This window comes from Solea senegalensis, linkage group LG4 (assembly GCF_019176455.1).
Source record: "Solea senegalensis isolate Sse05_10M linkage group LG4, IFAPA_SoseM_1, whole genome shotgun sequence".
Classification (NCBI taxonomy): domain Eukaryota; kingdom Metazoa; phylum Chordata; class Actinopteri; order Pleuronectiformes; family Soleidae; genus Solea; species Solea senegalensis.
Genome location: NC_058024.1, coordinates 18303722 through 18322536, shown reverse-complemented (window position 1 = coordinate 18322536; position 18815 = coordinate 18303722). Strand labels below are relative to the sequence as shown.

General features: G+C 40.5%; 1 protein-coding gene across 2 annotated transcripts; it reads left to right on the top strand.

Annotated features, from left to right (window-relative positions):
- The first annotated feature begins 1823 nt into the window (after window positions 1-1823).
- Window positions 1824-18043, top strand: draxina (dorsal inhibitory axon guidance protein a). 2 transcript variants are annotated; one of them, XM_044025118.1, is made up of 7 exons: window positions 1824-1970; window positions 9212-9708; window positions 10247-10470; window positions 14283-14403; window positions 15739-15831; window positions 16669-16758; window positions 16916-18043. In XM_044025118.1, exons 2-7 carry the CDS (start codon window positions 9243-9245, stop codon window positions 17026-17028), a joined length of 1107 nt encoding a protein of 368 aa, XP_043881053.1. In that variant the 5' UTR covers window positions 1824-1970; window positions 9212-9242; the 3' UTR covers window positions 17029-18043. The 2 variants fall into 2 exon arrangements, with proteins under 2 accessions (XP_043881053.1, XP_043881054.1); XM_044025119.1 differs by lacking the exon at window positions 1824-1970 and adding an exon at window positions 5218-5284.
- Window positions 18044-18815: the final 772 nt, after the last annotated feature.

The window sequence follows — 18815 nt, the reverse complement described above, 5'->3', positions numbered from 1 at the left end:
CTTAAGTGATTTAAACACAGTAATTCTCCACAAATACAACATAAAATCTGGCGACACACACACACAGCGAGCTCATGGAGGAGATTTAGAATTAGTTATGCTGATGCTCTGCAGTCAGCCGAGTTTGTAAGACTGTCGACTAACGGGCATTTACAGGCTTTCACTGCGGAGGAGATCCATCAAATAAAAACCAAACTCATGACAGCTTATTACTGATGCTGTTACTGCAGGATTCTTTGAAAGCAGGCTGATTTCCTGCAAGCTGAAGCCAAACATAAACGTATTAAGTAGTAACACCTGACCACTGCTCCCATATGTGATTTGTGATTTTTTTTTATTCCAAAATCATGGGTATTGATCTGCTGCTGTATCAGCACCCACTCTAGTTTGTGACTTTCCACAGGATTCTACAACCAGGCTGCAGAGACTCAGCCTGAGACTCAACAACATTTCTAAGTTGGCCAATGATATTAGTTTTTTTGCTTGCAATGTGGAAAAGATCCAAACCTTCATATTAAGAAACTTTGGTTTTGAGATGTTTCAAGAAACTTGAGGGGCCGTCAGTAAAACGGACTTGGGGAACAAACAGAAAATGAAGCAAATTTTCATTAAACTGTGACACCAGATTTGTGTGTGACTGTGTACTGACACCATGAGTCATGGATGCTCACCTGCATACCAGCAACACCAAGGCCGTAAAATAACACATTTGAACTTACTGATGGGATCTTTGCAGCAAGAAGACCCGGGTTTGGGACCCACAGTCCAAAAACATGCAGATTTGGGGATTAGGCAAATTGGACACTCTAAATTTACCGTAGATGTGAGTGTGGATGATTGTTTGTGTCCCTGTGATAGGACTGGCGACCTGTTCAGGGTGTTCGCTCTATGCCAGCGGCCCCCGTGACCCTCATGTGGAGGATAAAGCGGTAGAAGATGAATGAACTTACTGATGGAGGCAGCAGTGGATCAGCAACATCTGTGTGTTGTGGTTTTAAATAATGGCACACAGGTGTTGTTCATCATCAGCTGCCACCACCTGTGTGCACCGCTGATCAGGAAGGTAAGGAGCTGGCTTTACAGAAAGTTTTAAGTGACGCTCCACGCATATAGTCACTTACTGTATAGCGTTATAGCATTGTGGATTAGAGTTGGGTTCATGACCTGGTCGGAACAAGGGCCTTTTTTTGCATGGAGTTTGCATGTTCTCCCTGTGTGTGTGTGTGTGTGGGTGGGTTTTCTCTGTGTTCTCTGATTTCTTCCCACAGTCCAAAAACATGCAGAGGTTAATCCAGTGTTTCCAACACACCCGATTCAAATGGTCAGCTCGTCATCAAGCTCTGCAAAAGCCTTCTAACGACCCATTCATTTGAATCTGGTGTGCTGGAGCAGGGCAGCACCTAAGACATGCAGGGCAGTTGGTCCCCAAGGATCAGGTTTGAGAAACACTGGGTTAATTGAACACCGTAAATTGCTGGTATTGTAAATTAGAGAATGGTTGTTCTCGTCCAGGTCCAGGGTGTGACCCTCATGTGGAGGATAAAGGGCTAGACAATGGACGGATGGACTGTCTCTTCATGGGAACCCAGGATGAGTAGCTGTTGTCTTGTGTCCCAATAATCCCAACAAACTAAGACTAAACTACTTTGGTGTCAGTTTTGTGTCCCTGCTGGCAGCCATGTTTGCAGTGGGAGTAAATAAACTCATAACTCCACATTCAAACAGTGGCCAACCCCCTGTCTTCCCTGTCTCACCTGCTGGGACAAGCCCATCCAAGATACAGCCTGTGGTCCGGGCGTGGACGCGCACTTGGGAGGCGCGCACACGGAGCCAGTAACTCTGCTCACAGTCCGGATGCTCTCTGTGCTCGTGGAGCGACTATAGACGACTGCGCTGTGTCGGTCCTCGCTGTCTCTCTGCAGCCATATGACTGATCCTTGAGCAACACACAAGAATCCAACAGCAGTGAGGTAAGGAGATCTCTTTACTGGAAGCAAAGGAGACGGATGCACTGTGTTATTCTCACATGTGCGTGAGTCGCTTAATCGCGTTTTGTGGGTTTCGTTGTATCCGTTAACATCGTCGCTCGTGGTTTTACCGAGATGCTGAATGAGTTTGCAGTCACTTCACGACAATCCGTTACCTTTTATAATGTGTAATCATTCATAAATAAAGTCCTCATCATCAGTATGAGACTGTATGTGGCTCCAGGTGATGAATGAGTGAGACTGCTGTGGCCCATCACCCCCTGCCTGACTGTACCATGATTCCCATCTGTGCGTAAAAGCGCACCAACGTCTCATCCTGAATCACAGAAGTGAAAAAAAGAAGAAAGGATAAAGAAGCTGCGAAGACTCACTGTTTTCAAACACTGAATTAAACTTAGGTTTGTACTGAGGGAGTAAATCCTTCAAATCCGATAATCAGTTTAAGTTTTGTGCTGTTGGTGGTTGCTGTCATCATGCTTTTAAACCAGATTAACATCAGGAATTTGGCGGATGAACAGAGAGGAAAAGCAGAAATGATAACAGCGATTATCTCTTGCCAGTGTTGATCACTGAACACTAGTGTGTGTACTTGTATTTTGTCGCCTCTTTCCTGGTATAAACCTTGACTTACTGTAGTTCTCATTGGGACCAGGTTTTGGCTTTAAAATTGTGGTTAGTGAAAGGTTAGGGTTAGACATTAACTGGTTATGGTTATGGTTAAGGTGAGGGATATTTCTTTGTTTGGGTGTTGGTGTTGATTATTTACAAGTCAGTCAGCAGGGAAGCAGTAAACATGAGGAGGAGTCACAACAAACTAGAGCTGCAACTAACAATTATTTTCATAATCCATTAATCTGTCCATTATTTTCTCGATGAATCGTTTGGTCCATAAAATGTAATGTCTTATTTTGTCCACAAACCAACATGATTAACTTTTAATGATTTCTTTGTTATCCATAGCAAAGAAATGAAGAAAATATTTAAATTTAAGAAGCTTAAACATTAATAATCGATTAATCAATTAATTGTTTCAGCTCTATAACAAACCTCAGATCCAGTCCAAAGTGAATTATATGAAAATGAAAAGTACACAATGACCAACATCATTTAATATTTGAGCAGAAGTGAATTTCGTTGTCTTCTGATGCCTGCATCAATTTTGGAGTGAAAACATTAATCTCTTCCTGATGTTTTCCAAACTTTTTATGGAATATTTCCTTTTGAAAGATATTAAATTCAGCAAATTGATTTGGCAAACCCCAAAATAAATCCCCTGCAAACCCATCTGTGGTTGCTGACCCAGCCTCTGGGAATGACAGCAGTAGATGATCTAATCCAAAACTATCAAACAAGGATTTGAACACATTTTGAAAAGCGCTACACTTGGTTTCTTTCGGTCATTACACAAGCAAATCTCTTTTTCTATTGTTCCCCGTTTTGATTTGCGGCCAAAAATGCTGCACTGCTGAGCGTCCATCCAGTCTCTAGCACTAGTGGTGAGAAACTTGCCTCGGACGTCACTGCCAAGCGTGGCTGCATGTGTTTGATCAAGACTCTTTTCAACATTGGCAGGCACTCAATGCTGCTCACTTCCACTAACAGGGTGGAGGAGGAGGAGGAGGAGGAGGAGGTGGGTTCATATAACATGTTTGCATGCTTCACTTGATCATCTGCAAACAGTGTTTGCCCTCTCTGACCGGTCAAACTGTTCCCATGCACAACATCCACACACAGAGCCAGGTGTCCACATTTCACGCTTTTGAAAAGGACAAGTTTTGTTGTTGCTTTTCAGAAGCCAAAGCTTTGCAGTTTTTTTTGTGCGGGTTTGCGGTTGATTCAGCTGGTGTCATTATCTGCCACAATAGGAAAGATGCCAGTGACACTTTGTAATAATTAAGACGGGACAAATCCTCCCTCTTTCTCCCCCCCCCCATATCGCTCTGTCTCTCTCCACCACTTTGATTCCTGTTTCGTTTCCTGCCTCCTTGTTTGTGTCTCACTTCGTTCTTTCACCCTCTCCACTCTCTCTCAGCATTACATCTTATTTTTTTTCTTTCTTCTCAGTTCCCCTTTTTTCCTCATTCCCATCCTCCTCCTCCTCCTATCTATTTTGTCTCTTTCATTCTCCCTCCTCTCTGTGGGATGCCTCTTTCTGTGCTTCTGGTGCTGTTTGTGTCTCACACATTTTTGGAACATGCCTATATGTGAGTGTTTGGAGGAGGTTTCCCCGCTGTGTGTGTCAGTGTGTGCGTGCACTGATTGCTACACAGAGATAATCTGTGTGTGTGTGTGTGTGTGTGTGTGCAGGCATTGGTGCTCATAAGGGCCGCGTTGTCGACTGTCAACAGCGTTACCGTGCATCAGTGACAATGTTGTGGTCTCGCCGCACATCTGTTGTACCTGTGACCAAATTACCAGTGAATCACTTGGTGTCTTCCTGCTCTCTGCCTCATCTCACTTGCTGACAGATGGACCCTCCTTATGGCTCTTGTTTTTTTATCACCCCGTGTTGCTTCCTGGGGCCTCCACCATCCAATACCCACCTCAAAGATGCAAAGAGCCTTCTAATCAATTGGGGAATTTCAGCAACATTGTTTGCTGGGGATTTTGAGAGACAAAGCACTTTTAAAACGCTGAAGTCAGTGGTATTGGCCTTTGAGGAAATTAAGTTTAATGGCGTTAACTGCAGTTTGGGAGAGGTGTTGTTTATTATGCAGAGGCTTTAGCAGAGGCTGTTATTTGGAGGCTTGTTACTGAGTTGATGTTTATGAAAATCCAAAAGGCATCACATATGCGGTGGTTTTTACTTTACGACAGGGAGCAACTGTTTTGACATTTGTTTTTCTTTATGGTGATCTGCTGTGATTTGTTATATTGCTGCTGCTCAGGGATCCATGCAGCCTGTGAGGTCATGCACTCCTAAAGTCCCCGTTGGACGTCCTGTTGTTAATTTGCAAATGAGCATATTTGTTCCAAAATCAGCTTGAGTGATGAATGTGTGTTTCGATATATCAAGTAAATGTGTCCTGATACGAATCTCTGCGTGTGGCCTCTGCCTGACATCATAGTTCTGCTTCAGCTGTCTGTTTCTGGAGCCTTTGTTTGCTGGATCCTTATGGCCCCGCTGGTTGCTATGAGAGATAAAACAACAGGAGCAGATGGCTCCTGGAGGTTTGGTGTCACAGCAGGTGAAGCACACACACACAGAGTTTAATTCGAGGGTGGCCTCCTGCTCTGCCTTGCTGCTTTCCCTGCTCACCTTGCTCATCACAGCCACAGATCTGGATCCACTCCCTGTTAAGTATATTTTTGTGTGTTACAGAAGTGCTGCCGTGTGTAAGGAACTGACCACACAGAGGTCTCTGATCTCATCAGAACTTAATCACCCAGCCTCTAATAGTGCTTGCCCTCTTTGCAGTTTCTTGCAAGATGACTTCATATTTGCCCTGCTCTGCTCTGATGCATTTCTCTCTGGTGGCCGCCTCATACTGTTTTCGTTGCACTCATAAAAAGCTCTCGATCCACACACACACACATTGTGTTTTCTGAAATGTTAACCATAATAATCCAATTTTAACTTCTCTGTTCGTCGGCTCTCTCAAAATGTAGTATTGATTTTTTTTGTAGCATTTGATATGTTTAATATAGACAGTGTTCTCACTTTACATTGGTGAACTCAGATGAACTCAGAGCTGTCTGAACCAGGATCAGATCACAGGCAGTTTGTGTGTTTTCTATTGCTTTTTACTTGAGAATTTCCCCTGATATCGTGAACATCCTCCCCATACTGATTTAAGTCACACAACTAAACAGCTCTCTGAACGTGTATGTGCTGTCTTGTTATTATTTACACCTTTTTGTGCCCATCGTTGTGAGATTTGCCAGCGGTCAGTGCTGCATTAACGTTGATAAGGGAATAGATGCATCATTTTCAGGACTGAACACTGTTTTGACGAAATGTTTAAAGTGGAGCTCATCATTTTAAAATCACTTGTGTTCAACACAGCTTGTTTCCTACTTCTGTATTTTAAGAATAAAATACTTGGTTGTAACTCAAAAAGAAACATCATCTAATGTTAATATCTATTGAAAAAAGACAAGAAAAAGCAATCTTACAAATCTAATCAGGTAAAATTAAAGTAGAAGAAGAGAAAACATCCTCAGATATCATATATTAAAACATTACAGTATCTGTGTTGTTTCACATGCCGCTAAATCCTAATTTTATTCACATTTTTGTGCAGCTTTAGTTCTTGAAGAAAACCAGTCAAATTCTTTGTACATATTCACACACATAAACGTATTCTGCTTCTGATACGATTAATGCTGTGAAAAGCTTTTCCTCCACCATGCCTTACTGTGTGAATGCTGCCCTTCAGTTGTGGATTCTTAAAATGTGTGCGTGACACTCGTCATCTCGCTTGTTTGGCCTCTCCTCAGCAGCGGATGAGTTTCCTGCTGGGCTTTACCTACAACACACAGTCATAAGTATATAAGTAGCAGTGGCTCTGGTGGAGGGCTGTGTGGTTGTGTTTGTGGCTGTTTATCACACTCCAGAGACTGTGCTTAAGACCCAGGATACCACCCAGGGTACTCCATTATCATCCTGTCCTGTGTTTCCTCAAAGCACCACCTGTTAGCGGTGCATGGGTGTCTGAAAGAAAATGAGGCACTGCTGTGCCCGAGATACTCGGCTTTTTTTTCTCCATCACTTTCCACATGACAGCTCTATTCAGGCCCGAGGTTTGATGGAGCTTTACACATGGTGCCCTCTGTTACTATGGAGGCGTAACATCTGTCTTCATGTTGGGAGAATGAATTTTTGAAAGGTCATGTTGTTGTGGCACAGATAGACGAATGACTGGATCCACGCAGCGCTGAATAAAGGAACGCCAACAATGTAATTACCACAAAATACTTGTTTATTGTGTTGCACATTAATATGCATCTTATTTACATCTTTGATCCCTGGACAGGTTCTTGGATATAAGGAAGTACGTACTGTATATAAAAGAAGAAAACAAAAACTCACACTGCCCTTTTGTATATGGTTTCTGAATCAACTATTAACATATAAACATATGTTATACTCGGTAGTAAATCCGAGTCACGCTTTCTGGATGTTTTCCTACTCAAATCAAACTTTTGCTCACGCAGGATCCAGAGCACACGACACTGACAGCACCTCCAGTGTCAAACAGGCAGGAGTGTAAATCCTGGCTACACACTTTGTGCATGACATGGTCGATTTCCTGTGCCCACTGACACTCTGAGGCCTATTTGGAGAAAAAGATCTCACCTCAGCGGCCAGCTGCACACTCTTGTTTGCCAAACTGCACAGCTGGTCGAGTTCCCAAAGGCCAGCCGACGCAGTCTGCCTTGAAATCCCCCGGGGGTGCTGCCCCCTGCTCTGACACCGCCAGCATCCTCTGACACACGCGCACACACACACACACGCACGCACAAACATTTTAACAAACACCTAAATAAGCCACTGTAAACTCAAGATTGTCTGTTTTCACCATCTTGAGTGCCAGTGTGATAAACCTTATAAACTCCCTCCCTAACACCACCTCACACACGCACACACACACACACGCTATCACTAGCAGCTCAATACCTCTCCCTCATTGATTTTCTGTACGCCTCGCCTTGTCGTTTGTCTTTTAACACAAAAGAGTCTCCTGCCTTAGCACCATAATGACGCCGCATGTGCTTGTCGCAATGGATTTTCTCAACCTATTAAAATGGTGGACAAAAACTAAACAAAACCCCCAAATTTACCCAAACGTTCATCATCTTTTTTTCAGACCAAGAATTGGTGATGCTTTCTCTGGTGGTGGTGGTGATAAAAAATGCTAGAGTACTGGACTTACTTTTGTTTCTGAACAAAAACAAAACGGAGTTGTGGATCAGCATGAGCTTCAATGCAGGTCTATAAATATCTATAAATAATTCTATAAATCACATGAGTAAAATAAATATAAAACTGTGTCACAGCTGTATCAACATAACACTATATTTTCCTTTCCTTTAAATTAACATATTTTTCATTTATGCTCTTGTTTATAACATGTTGCTGCAAACATGAAAGTGGGGATTGTTAAATGTAAGGAATCAAACATATATTCATTCTATTGTCATAAAAATATCCTTAAATTATGACTGTTTGGCTTTAAAAGCTCAAAATGGAAAGTCAACTAAATGTAAATGACTTTTTAGTCTGTGTCTTTTATTATTTCATTATTTGTGTTTCAATCCTTAGTGCTCACGTGGCACAGGTCTGTGCCGCAGGTGCATCCATGTGAAATTGCCATTGGAATAATACATAACTCCTTATATGGACATCCTGGGTGTGTTGTTAAAGGTCACATATTCAGGCTTTAAAAAAAATTTTTTTTGTCTGTTGTTGAGACAAACTTATGATTAATATTATATCACATTTTTAGTAGTGTCTCACAAAATAGACAGTTTTTATTTTTGTTCATAAAAACAAGTCAACTTTGAACTGTGACGTATTTCCAAATTTCACATATTCAATCTGATTTTAAACATTTTGAGTGCTTTTTCCTCAGGTGTGTTTATATAGTTGGTGAAAATAAAAATGTCATCAGATTGCCTTTGTTTTGCTGAAAAAAGGGACATTAGACAATATATAGCACATTTTTATAGCCTCTGTATATACTGTACATACTGTAACCCGTGCTGTTTGTTCCACGGGTTCTTTTTTTTTACATATTTTCTGTATGTGAAACTGTATTATCAGACAGGCAACACATTTGCAAAACAAACTATAATAAAATAGTTGTGTATTAATAAATATAAAAGTGAAAATCCACCGCACAACTGAAATGACTTCACATTCTAAATCACAAAATGGGTGGAAACAAACATTTCCCCCCAAAAATATTTTATTTAACATCAGCAATATTATATTGGCATAGTTAAATCCTATATCACTATCTCATGATAAATGTCTGGTTATAAAGTTACAACAACCAAAACATATGCTGACTGTGCGTCTGCATCACTAGGGGGATCTTGCAGCTCTTCTCTCCCTAACTGAGCCCAATTTCCCTTCAAAGAACTAAGATCTTGGGTTTCATTCAGTCCATAAGGTTCAGAAGTATTTAAATCCTGAATCCAGACTTGGATTAATGTTGTGTTGTAAGCTTATTACAGAATCTGTGCAGTACTGACACACATCATGTTCTTTTATATAGTCCCAGCAGGTGGCGTTGTGTTGTGCAGACCATGGCTCTCTCCTGGATTCTGCTCCAGGTGTTCCTGTTCTCCACCCTGACACTGTCCCACGGCAAGAGGAGACAGTCACAAACCTCAACAGATGACAGCAGTGTCCTACAGCACCGTCCACAGAGTGTACAGGGCCACGGCAACAGCAGGGACCATGGACGGCATGGGAGCAAGAGAGCCTGGATTACCAAAGGTAGATCTGAGCTGTACTCACACCGGGCCCTGCACCCGCTGGCCTGGCTGGAGGACGATGGGACGGGCCTGGAAGGTTTGAGCCCAGTGAGACTGGAGATGGGGCCAGGAAGGGACAGAGACAGAGTTCGAATGAATACGAGGAATCCGTCCCAGGTGCGAGAAAACCACTTGGTGGGGACGACCAAACGGAGAGGACACAGACCCGGACATGGACAGCAGTTTGAACACAGGAGACAGGGGAATCGGCGTGATAAGGGGCGACATGGTAAAGGTGATATTTTTCTCCATGTGGTAACAGAACAAATAGTTCATGTAACAAGGGCTTCAGATCATATTTTGAGTCAATCCATGTGGAGGATTCTGATAGTATTTAGACACATTATTGAAGCACTGGTAAAAACAGAAAGTGTCCCCTTTTGTAGTATTTACTTTGTTTAGTTGGTGGTGATATTTAGTGGGAGTTGGCATCCACGATGTTGATTCTTCTATTTTCTGTTTGTAGATATTGATTGAAATAAGCTTGACTGTAGAATTTCCCCATATTCTGCTCAGTTAATGTTCTACCATCAGTCCATCACCAGAGTAGCAGAAATTCAGGCCACTTGTTATGAAGCTGTGGAAACTTTCATTTAGCCAGGATCCAGAACAGCTAAGATGAAAGGTTTGATAATGTTAGATTTTGTTTAGAGAACATGTTTATCCACTAATATGAAACATAAACTGGACCCACTTCTGTCATGTGATGTCAAAACTTATAATCTCATTACCCGTCCATTGTTGTTCCCTTTCTGTCAATCATCTCTGCACAGGGTTTCCTCTGGAGCCTGAGGAGAGGTCTGTACTCAAGGACAGAGATGTGTTCCAGGACCCTCCCTCCTCCTCCCCCTCCGCTGTTTCCCCCGCCCTGAGTGTGACCCCGCCCAGTGAACCTCCCTCCCCCATCCCAGCCATTTTTGGCTCTGGCTCCGCCATGGTTACCATGGTGATGAACGAGCATCCCCCAACAGTGCCCCCGGCCTCCACCAAACCCCAGGTAACCCCAACGAAGCCCTGGTACTTATTGAAGGCTTTGTCCGTTTCGCCTCAGTGTGGGTCCAGTGTGCGGGGGAATCGGGGTGAAAATGGGCCCCATTACTGCCGTTAAGCCGCCGCAAACCTCATAGTTCATTTTGGAAATTACACCCTGTACAGCAAACGCCTGAAAGTGCTGCTGCTGAAACGCTCACTGGCTGGTGGTCACAGTTTGTGTGATAGATATGATTGAGTTCCTGATAATAAAACTTTACCTCTGGGATCAGAGTCACACAGTTCATAGACCAGCAACAATTTGTCTATGACAGCTTTCCCTTTGCCTTTATTAGAAACTAAGTCAGAACAAAATCTATGTGACCATGGGGAGGCTTTGTGTGTGTGTGTGTGTGTGTGTGTGTGTGTGAGGCAACGCTCACTACCTTTTCACATTCACTCTGATTGATGCTTCACCTGTGAGTGGAATGTAATCAGAATTTATAAGTAGAAACATAAATTACACAGTTTTTTTCTCTCTCCCCACGTCTTTCATTCTTGGAACTGTTAGAGATGAAATGCTTAATGGAACTGAACAACAATAGAAACTGAACAAGTGCCCACGTCATGGTCGCCTTTGTCACGGCTTCTGTTTCAAAGCACAACAGATTGTGTGGTGTTTGTGAGGAAAAACTGGACTAATGACACACTTTCTGTTATTCTACTGATGTGCTCTGATCAAGAGAATACAACTATATATATATACACATATATAGTTGTATTCTCATGAACAGCACATGTATAGATAGATTAGATTTAGAGCATGTGAAACTGTAATAATAATAATGCCTTATTATCTATCCCCTTAAAGAGGTGGGTTTACTAAATCAAATATATACCCAACTATGACTACCTTTAAAACATTTAAAATTCAAGAAACTTTCAAGAACATGTCTTGAAACCTTTTGTTCTCTGCACAGCATCAAATATCACCACCTGCCTCTGAGTACCCTCTTTATAATGACTACATGTGCACAGGCATTATAGATTTGGATGATGAAAAATTTACTTGAAGAGTGTTTCTCAGTCCTGGTCCTAGGGACCCACTGCCCTGCATATTTTAGGAGTTTCCTGCTCCAACGCACCTGATTCAAATAAATTGCTCGTTATCAGGCTTCTGCAGAGCTCGCTAATGAGCTGACCATTGGAATCAGGTGTGTCGGAGCAGCGAGACATCTAAAACATGCAGGACAGTGAGTCCCCAGGACCAGGCTTAAGAAAGCTTACTGTAGCAACAATGCTTTTTGTCCATATTAAGACCATTGCTCAACAACTCTTACAACTTTAAGGACCGTCATGTGGGATTAGTTGCACCTGGGCTTACGTTGGATATTGCAAACAACTGAATACCTTGAACAAACCATTACTATAGCCAGTATTTGATATGTACAGCTTTGGCCAACTGTGTGGAGGGTTCATCCAACAACAACAACAAAAAGACACTACGAGGTACACTGCAGCTTTAATGTTTAGAGGATAAATGAACAAAAACATTATAATTATTATTATTATTGTTATTTTATTCAATGTCTGTTGTAAATCCTACACACTGGAGCATTAAATGACTCTCTTTAACTACGTAAATGACTACAAGTATATATTGCCCTGGAACCACAAGCCAAACTGCAGCTTTTTAGAAGATAAATGGCTCTGAAAAGTGAATGTGTCGGCAGAAAATCATTATCAGCAGCCCTCACATGTCGTTGTCCAGCCAGAGAACAGTCATATTTTTCTTTAATCTGCAGTGATATTTGTAGTCGTGGCACACATTTACACTAAGGTTTTAAAGCAACTCATTGTGACTATGGCATCTCCCTCAGCCTCCCTGTGTGATGTCTGCTTGGTATTCTGAGACGCTCTGCATGTCTTTAATGTGAGAGCAGTCACATATTATTGGACAGAGGGAGGGAAAAAAAAGAAAGAAGAAGATGTTGCCTTTCCTGAACCCAGGTTCAGCGGCACATGTGCACGGCCAGCGTTCGTAATGAATGTTCGATCTTCTGTTGATAGTTTAATGAGCAGCTGAGCAGTAATGGGCAACCACCTGCAATTAATCTGACTGATATTTACATACGGCTTCATTTCCTGAGAGTCAGAGGAAACAAGTATGGATCTGTTTGCAGGAAGAGCTTAGGTTTTTCATTGATTCAATATTCCTCAAGAGAGGCCCCAAGGTCTTGATTATACTGTTTAACATTTGTTTCATCTCTTCAAAGAAAAAGAGAGAGGAAATTTTATATCACAGAAAGTTACCGCTCAAAAATTGAATAGGTTCTCTTGTTTGTTTGTTTTACAGTACAATATTTTATGATGTACAGTATTTGTTGAGTTTGTAATTTATTTCTGAAACATGTTTTATCTTTAGCTTTCAATAAACACAGTAAAAACAACAACATCAACAACAACAACAACAACAGTGTCTATAGAGCTTGCAATGTTGTAATAAACACCAACCAATCGCAGTTTGAAAGCTGAAGAGTGGCTATGATGTGGAAGGTTGGACGTGGCAAAGTCAAACTGTTTTAACACTTTAACACCTGACCCTCAAAATGTCCGTCTGGACTTTTTTACTTACCATAAAAGGACCAGAGAATGTCCTGTAACTAAGTGCTTATTGTCCATTTTCTCAAAATAACTTCCAATATCAGGCAGTTATTTACAATGTTAAAATACTGTTTTAACAATTTAAAATTGAAGAAATCAAAAAGGTGTATTCAGAAAAACACTGCAGTTGTTAAATTTGAAATTGGAACAGTATGAAACATGTTTACGTTGTCTGAGTCTTCTCATGTCTCTCAACATGCAAAAAACAGGCCAAAATTTTTTAACTATGTACAGGTGTTCTTCTCACTCTCTTTACCGTAATAATTACCGTAATGACCACATGTCGGCTTTGACGTGCAACTTCTCAGCTTTCAGAAACCGTTGGAATTATTAGATAGCACAAACCGTTGCGTAACTACGGTAATGCAAAGTGCACTTGTGCCAACGTGTCATCAGCGACATGCTTGGTGTTAAAGGGTTACTATTGGTAATTGTTGGGTAATGTAATGCAGTAATTCAAACTAAAACAGATAACAGTGGTTTGTACTTTGTTTGGTTTGAAATGTACAGGACTGAATGAGCTCAGTAATGTGAAGTTCAGTGTTCAAAGAGAACACATAGCCTGGGGTTGTGTGCAATACATTTACGATTCAATCAATATGACTGTGTATTTATACACGTATTAACAATGCAAAAGCTGTGACATATAGTTGTGGGTAAATCTGTTCTCTGTTACCGATCGATTGGTTTTTTAAAGCTCTGCTCCTGCTGCTGTTTGTGTGTGTGTCTCTCTCTCTATCGACTCATTTTATGAATCAATAATGCATCACTGCTGCTCGCTGCAACACAAATCCAGTGTGTTTCATCAGGGAACAACCTGAATGCTTTCACCTGTAAAACAGAACAATCTAATCAAACAACAGTCATCTCCCTCTACTGTGGTATAATTGAAGTTTCACCCAACATTCATCTGAGGAGACAGAATTGATCTTTCTGATTTATTCCCTTACACATGCACGCGCCGGTTACAATCAAATCCAGGAGTAGGTTTTTAATACTCGTCTACGTCATATGGGATTCATATGATTTTCAGTGATGGCAGAATTTACACATCATGAATCTAAATGAGGATGCTGTTTTCTGATTTCGGCATGTTTGTGTTTGTGTCCTTATCTATAGCGATGTAAATGTGCCCTCTGAAATGTGATTAAAGAACAGTTTTTCTTCCATATTTAGAGGTCTGGTCGTGGAAAAGGACAAGGAGAGGTGATGCCTACTCTGGACATGGCACTCTTTGACTGGACTGACTACGAAGATATGAAACCCGTGGACGTCTGGCCTTCTTCCAGGCAAAAAGGTGAATTACGAGCTGTGTCAATAAAAGTCTCTGACCTCAGACAATGATTATTATTATTATCATTATTATTATATCAAGTTTTCTCAGTTGAATTAATGTAAAATAGACTTTACAGCAACAGCACACATCAGCAGGTCTATAATGAAGTACACAGGTGCTCTGAGCAAGAGAAAAGTCATTCATTCTCTGCGTGTTCCAAGACTAACATATTGTTTGTACACCGTCATAAACTGGGGACACGCTACAAAATCTGGTCGTGTGTACCGATTACCGACACAACCGCAAACACATGTTGCAAAGGGACACAGGAAATAGCGTCGGAAGACGAGGATGACAAGAGGTCGCGGGAACAAAACGGCGATGGCGATGAAACTGTCGCTCTTGTAGACATAAATAAAAATCAGTGCAATGTTGTCGGCAAACTCAAAGACAGACAAAACAATTAAGACTTAGTAACACATGGAATGAACCAGTTCGGTTAGTGTGAACTCCCAAGTCTTTTCAGAATCAATAATGAATGTGAAAGTTGTGTCGTGTGTGGGGTTACGACTCTAAAATCCTCAAGAAATTAATATTTTGAATTAAGGCTGGAATTAGATTCAAGATTTTGATCAAGCTTTTTACACTTTGAGTCCCTGTAGACATTCAAGGTTTTAAGTCCAGTCTATTCAAATGGCGGCCCGTGGGCCACATGCGGCCCATAACCAACGTCATAGTGGCCCAGCCTGTGGTTCCACCAGAAATAACTGAAGAAACACCTAGAGAAACACTTTTCACTGTCCCTCAAAGATTCCTGCAGTAGTCTGATAGTCTGTTTGATAGCAGCGTTAGTTCTTTGATATGTTTGTGGGTCTTATATATATATATATATATATATATATACATATTTAAGTAACCCATGTTTATTTTTTAATTTAAAACAGTGACAGCTAATATTGTGCACTTTTTTTTATGCACTTTGAGGTGTGCGAAGGACAGGTATGACCAAAATCGTTTTCATTTTTAATGCACTTTTTGATGTACGTTTTCAATTTGTCATCACCGGCTGCAAATAATGTCTGGCCCTGCTACATTTCTTGGTTTGAAAATGCAGCCCAGCTGAGTTTGTAATTGAATAGTGCCGGTTTACTGCAGGTAACAACAGTTCAATCTGTAAATAAACAATGGGTCTGATTGGACATGTCAGATAATACTGAATGTAAATGTTTGACTCTGGCCTTGTACACATAAACGTGGCTTCAGCAAAAAGTAGCAGCTTTAAAAAGGTGATTGTTTTTTAAATGTGTAACAACTGTTGACTCAAAGTGTTGTGTTTGTTTCTTGTGTCGGCTGCAGACAAGAGGCGGAGTAAGAACCTCAGCAGCGGAAATGTGACTGCAGACGCTGATGCCGTTGAGCCGTGTGACCACCACCTGGACTGTCTCCCAGGTCAGTATGAATCACACGTGTTACTCAATTAAAACTCAGGTGTCTCCATTGGATAAAAGAAAGAAAGAAACATTTTGCTGCTGCATTTGTAATAAACCGTTTCAGTGACACGGAGCCTGAACAAAGACACAAAGTAAAATCAGTGCAAAATGAAAAACAACTAAAGGCATTTTACGGTTAAAACAGTTGCAGGTTGATAGTGTGTGGTTGTCAAGTTCTACCTTTTGACATCCTTCCTCAGGTACTGCTCTAAGAACTCATTTGTTACAAAATATTTGTGTTTCTCAATCCTAGTCCTCTAGGACCCACCGTCCTCTCCAACACACCTGCAGAAGCCTAACGACCCCTTCATTTGAATCAGGTGTGTTTGAGCAGGGAAACATCGAGAACATGCCGGACTGTGAGTCCTAGAGGACCAGCATTGAGAAACATGAATTACTGGATTATTTTACCTGTTTAAGCCACTAAGTTTTCTGTCATATAATCTTTTGTTTTTTTTTCCATTACTATGTTAAAATGTACAGAGGCTATAAAATGTGCAATATAGAGTGTCTCATGTCCTTTTAGACGTCCAGACTAAATGCACAAAGCATTGACTCACTGTTATTTAGTACACAGTTTCCTCTCTGGTCACTTACTACAAACATACTTTAATATAATTTAAGTTTGGAGGAACACATATAGTGTTTTGGTGTCTTTATCTTTACATTAATACTGTTTTTTTTTTTATTACAATTTGTATTATCATGCTGTTGTCAAATGTTATGGTGTCACACATGAGTTCCCTCCATGGGAATATCTATCTATATGTGTTTGATTGGTGAATTGTATGTGTAGGTTCTTGTTGTGACCTGAGGCAACATGAGTGTAAACTTCACAACAGAGGCCTCAACAACAAATGCTATGATGACTGCATGTGTGAGGAAGGTGAGTGAGGATGACTTTGGGTTGTAATCTACTGGCATGATGTGCAACTTCTTTAGAAAGAAATATCTAATATCTAATATATTAGATATTAATATATTAGATATCTGCACCCACATCTCGGGTGATCTTTTTGTTTATCATGTGGTCTTTTTTCAAGGATTTCGCTGTTATGCCAAATTCCATCGGAAACGGCGCGTGACCAAGAGGAGGGGTCGCTGCGTGGTACCAGAGTCGGTCAGCAGCGACCAAGGAGGCTTCATCACCATCTGACGACAAAGGTGAAGGAGATGAAAGGAGGAGAATCGGGAAGAAGGAAACCATGAATTCTCTCTCACGTAGAAAACAGCACAGCCAAAATGTCAAACGACCCTGCTGACAGACCAAGTGATTAAAAGTCATATGTTTTCTTGCCTTTTCTCTTTTCTCATATACAGTAGCATTCAAAAACCAGTTCAGGTAAAACAAAGCAATCCAGCAAACCACCACCTTTAAGCACTTGATTGATGAAATAAAATGAAAATACATGAACCTTTTGGTTGCTCTAATCCAGTGTCATATTAAGTACAAAAAAAGATGGACTTTTAAAAGCTTGCTCTGTCAATTTCTTTTAGGAAATACATTTTTATTTAGTTTTTCATTGACAGAAACGATCCACTGGGCTGGTGACTCATCACACAGTGGTAAACATTTTTATTTGCTTCTATTCAACACAGTTATGTTGCTATTTGTTTTGTTACATTTTGGAAAAAAAACCTTTTCAAACACCTCTTATAAAACATTTGAATACATTCAATGTTTCTATTGACCGCAGTCAAATAGTGTTTACAGGTCATTTTAAGCAGGATGTTCCTTCTGCTCTTTTAGGCCAACACATCTGATCATTTGTCGCTCACAGAAAAGATGCAAAAATGTTTCTGAAATACATCGAGTTGTGTGTGTGCATGCACGTGTGTGTGCGTGTGTGTGTGTGCAAACTCAGCTAAAATGTGTTTCTGGACATGTTGCTCACCTGCTTCCCGACAGACATCATAAAAACTGGTTAATGCTTTTTCAACAGTTCTGTAAATATGAATGTGTTTGAATTGCCAAGAGTTCTTTTTTTCTTTTTTAATTCATTCAACTTCTCTTCACATGTACTTCACAGATTAGAAAATAAACAACGATGCCTGTTTGACCTTATGTATACATGTCTTAATATATGTTTTATTTATGAGCTACTTAAAGATGTTTATTGTGTTTCCCTGTCTTTCTTTTGTTTTCATGATTAAACACTTACTCAGATACATTTTCTGCAGTTTTGCATCACTTTGTTTCCTTTGGGTAACATGTATTTAAAAATGTGTCCTAACAGCATATATTGAGACTTTAAAACAGTTACATTAAAGGGTGGTTTCACCCATTTCCACTTTATCAAAAGGAAGAATAGACTTAAAGTCATTATGATGCTGCAGTGTTTGTTCAATTAACATTGTATTACAAAGTCGGATTAAATTCGACCAGTTGTATATTATTGATTCGATTTCTTTTACTCATAAAACTTGACAGAAACACAGTAGCAGTGTAGGGCTTTTATTTTCTTAGAAGGAAGTGACTTTGACGTCAAATTTTGTCAATTTTTTCAATCCCAACTTCCTCTGTTGTTGTTGTGGGAATGGGACGTGTATCTCAGATTCACTGTCTGATGGATGGAATAACACATTCATCTCTGGAAATTAATCAAAAACGGTTTATTTTTTGGGTGAAGTGGACCTTTAATAATATATACATACAGTTCCCATATGTAGTATATAACTGTGTTATGTATATGTTCTTGTTATATAGTAGGTGAGAGCTGTAATGGCTCTGTCTGACATGTTGGAATAAATCTCGTCATCATACTTGTCAGCTTGTGTTTTGAAAAAGAGTGGAATCTTCTTTGATGTGCAACGACACGACAAAGTAAAATTGTGTCACTAACGTTACAATGTATTTTGCAATCCTGATTTGGTCACATTAAAGTGACTCCAAACACTGGAGTCAGTAACAAAGCATCTATCTCTATTTCTATGTGATCAAAT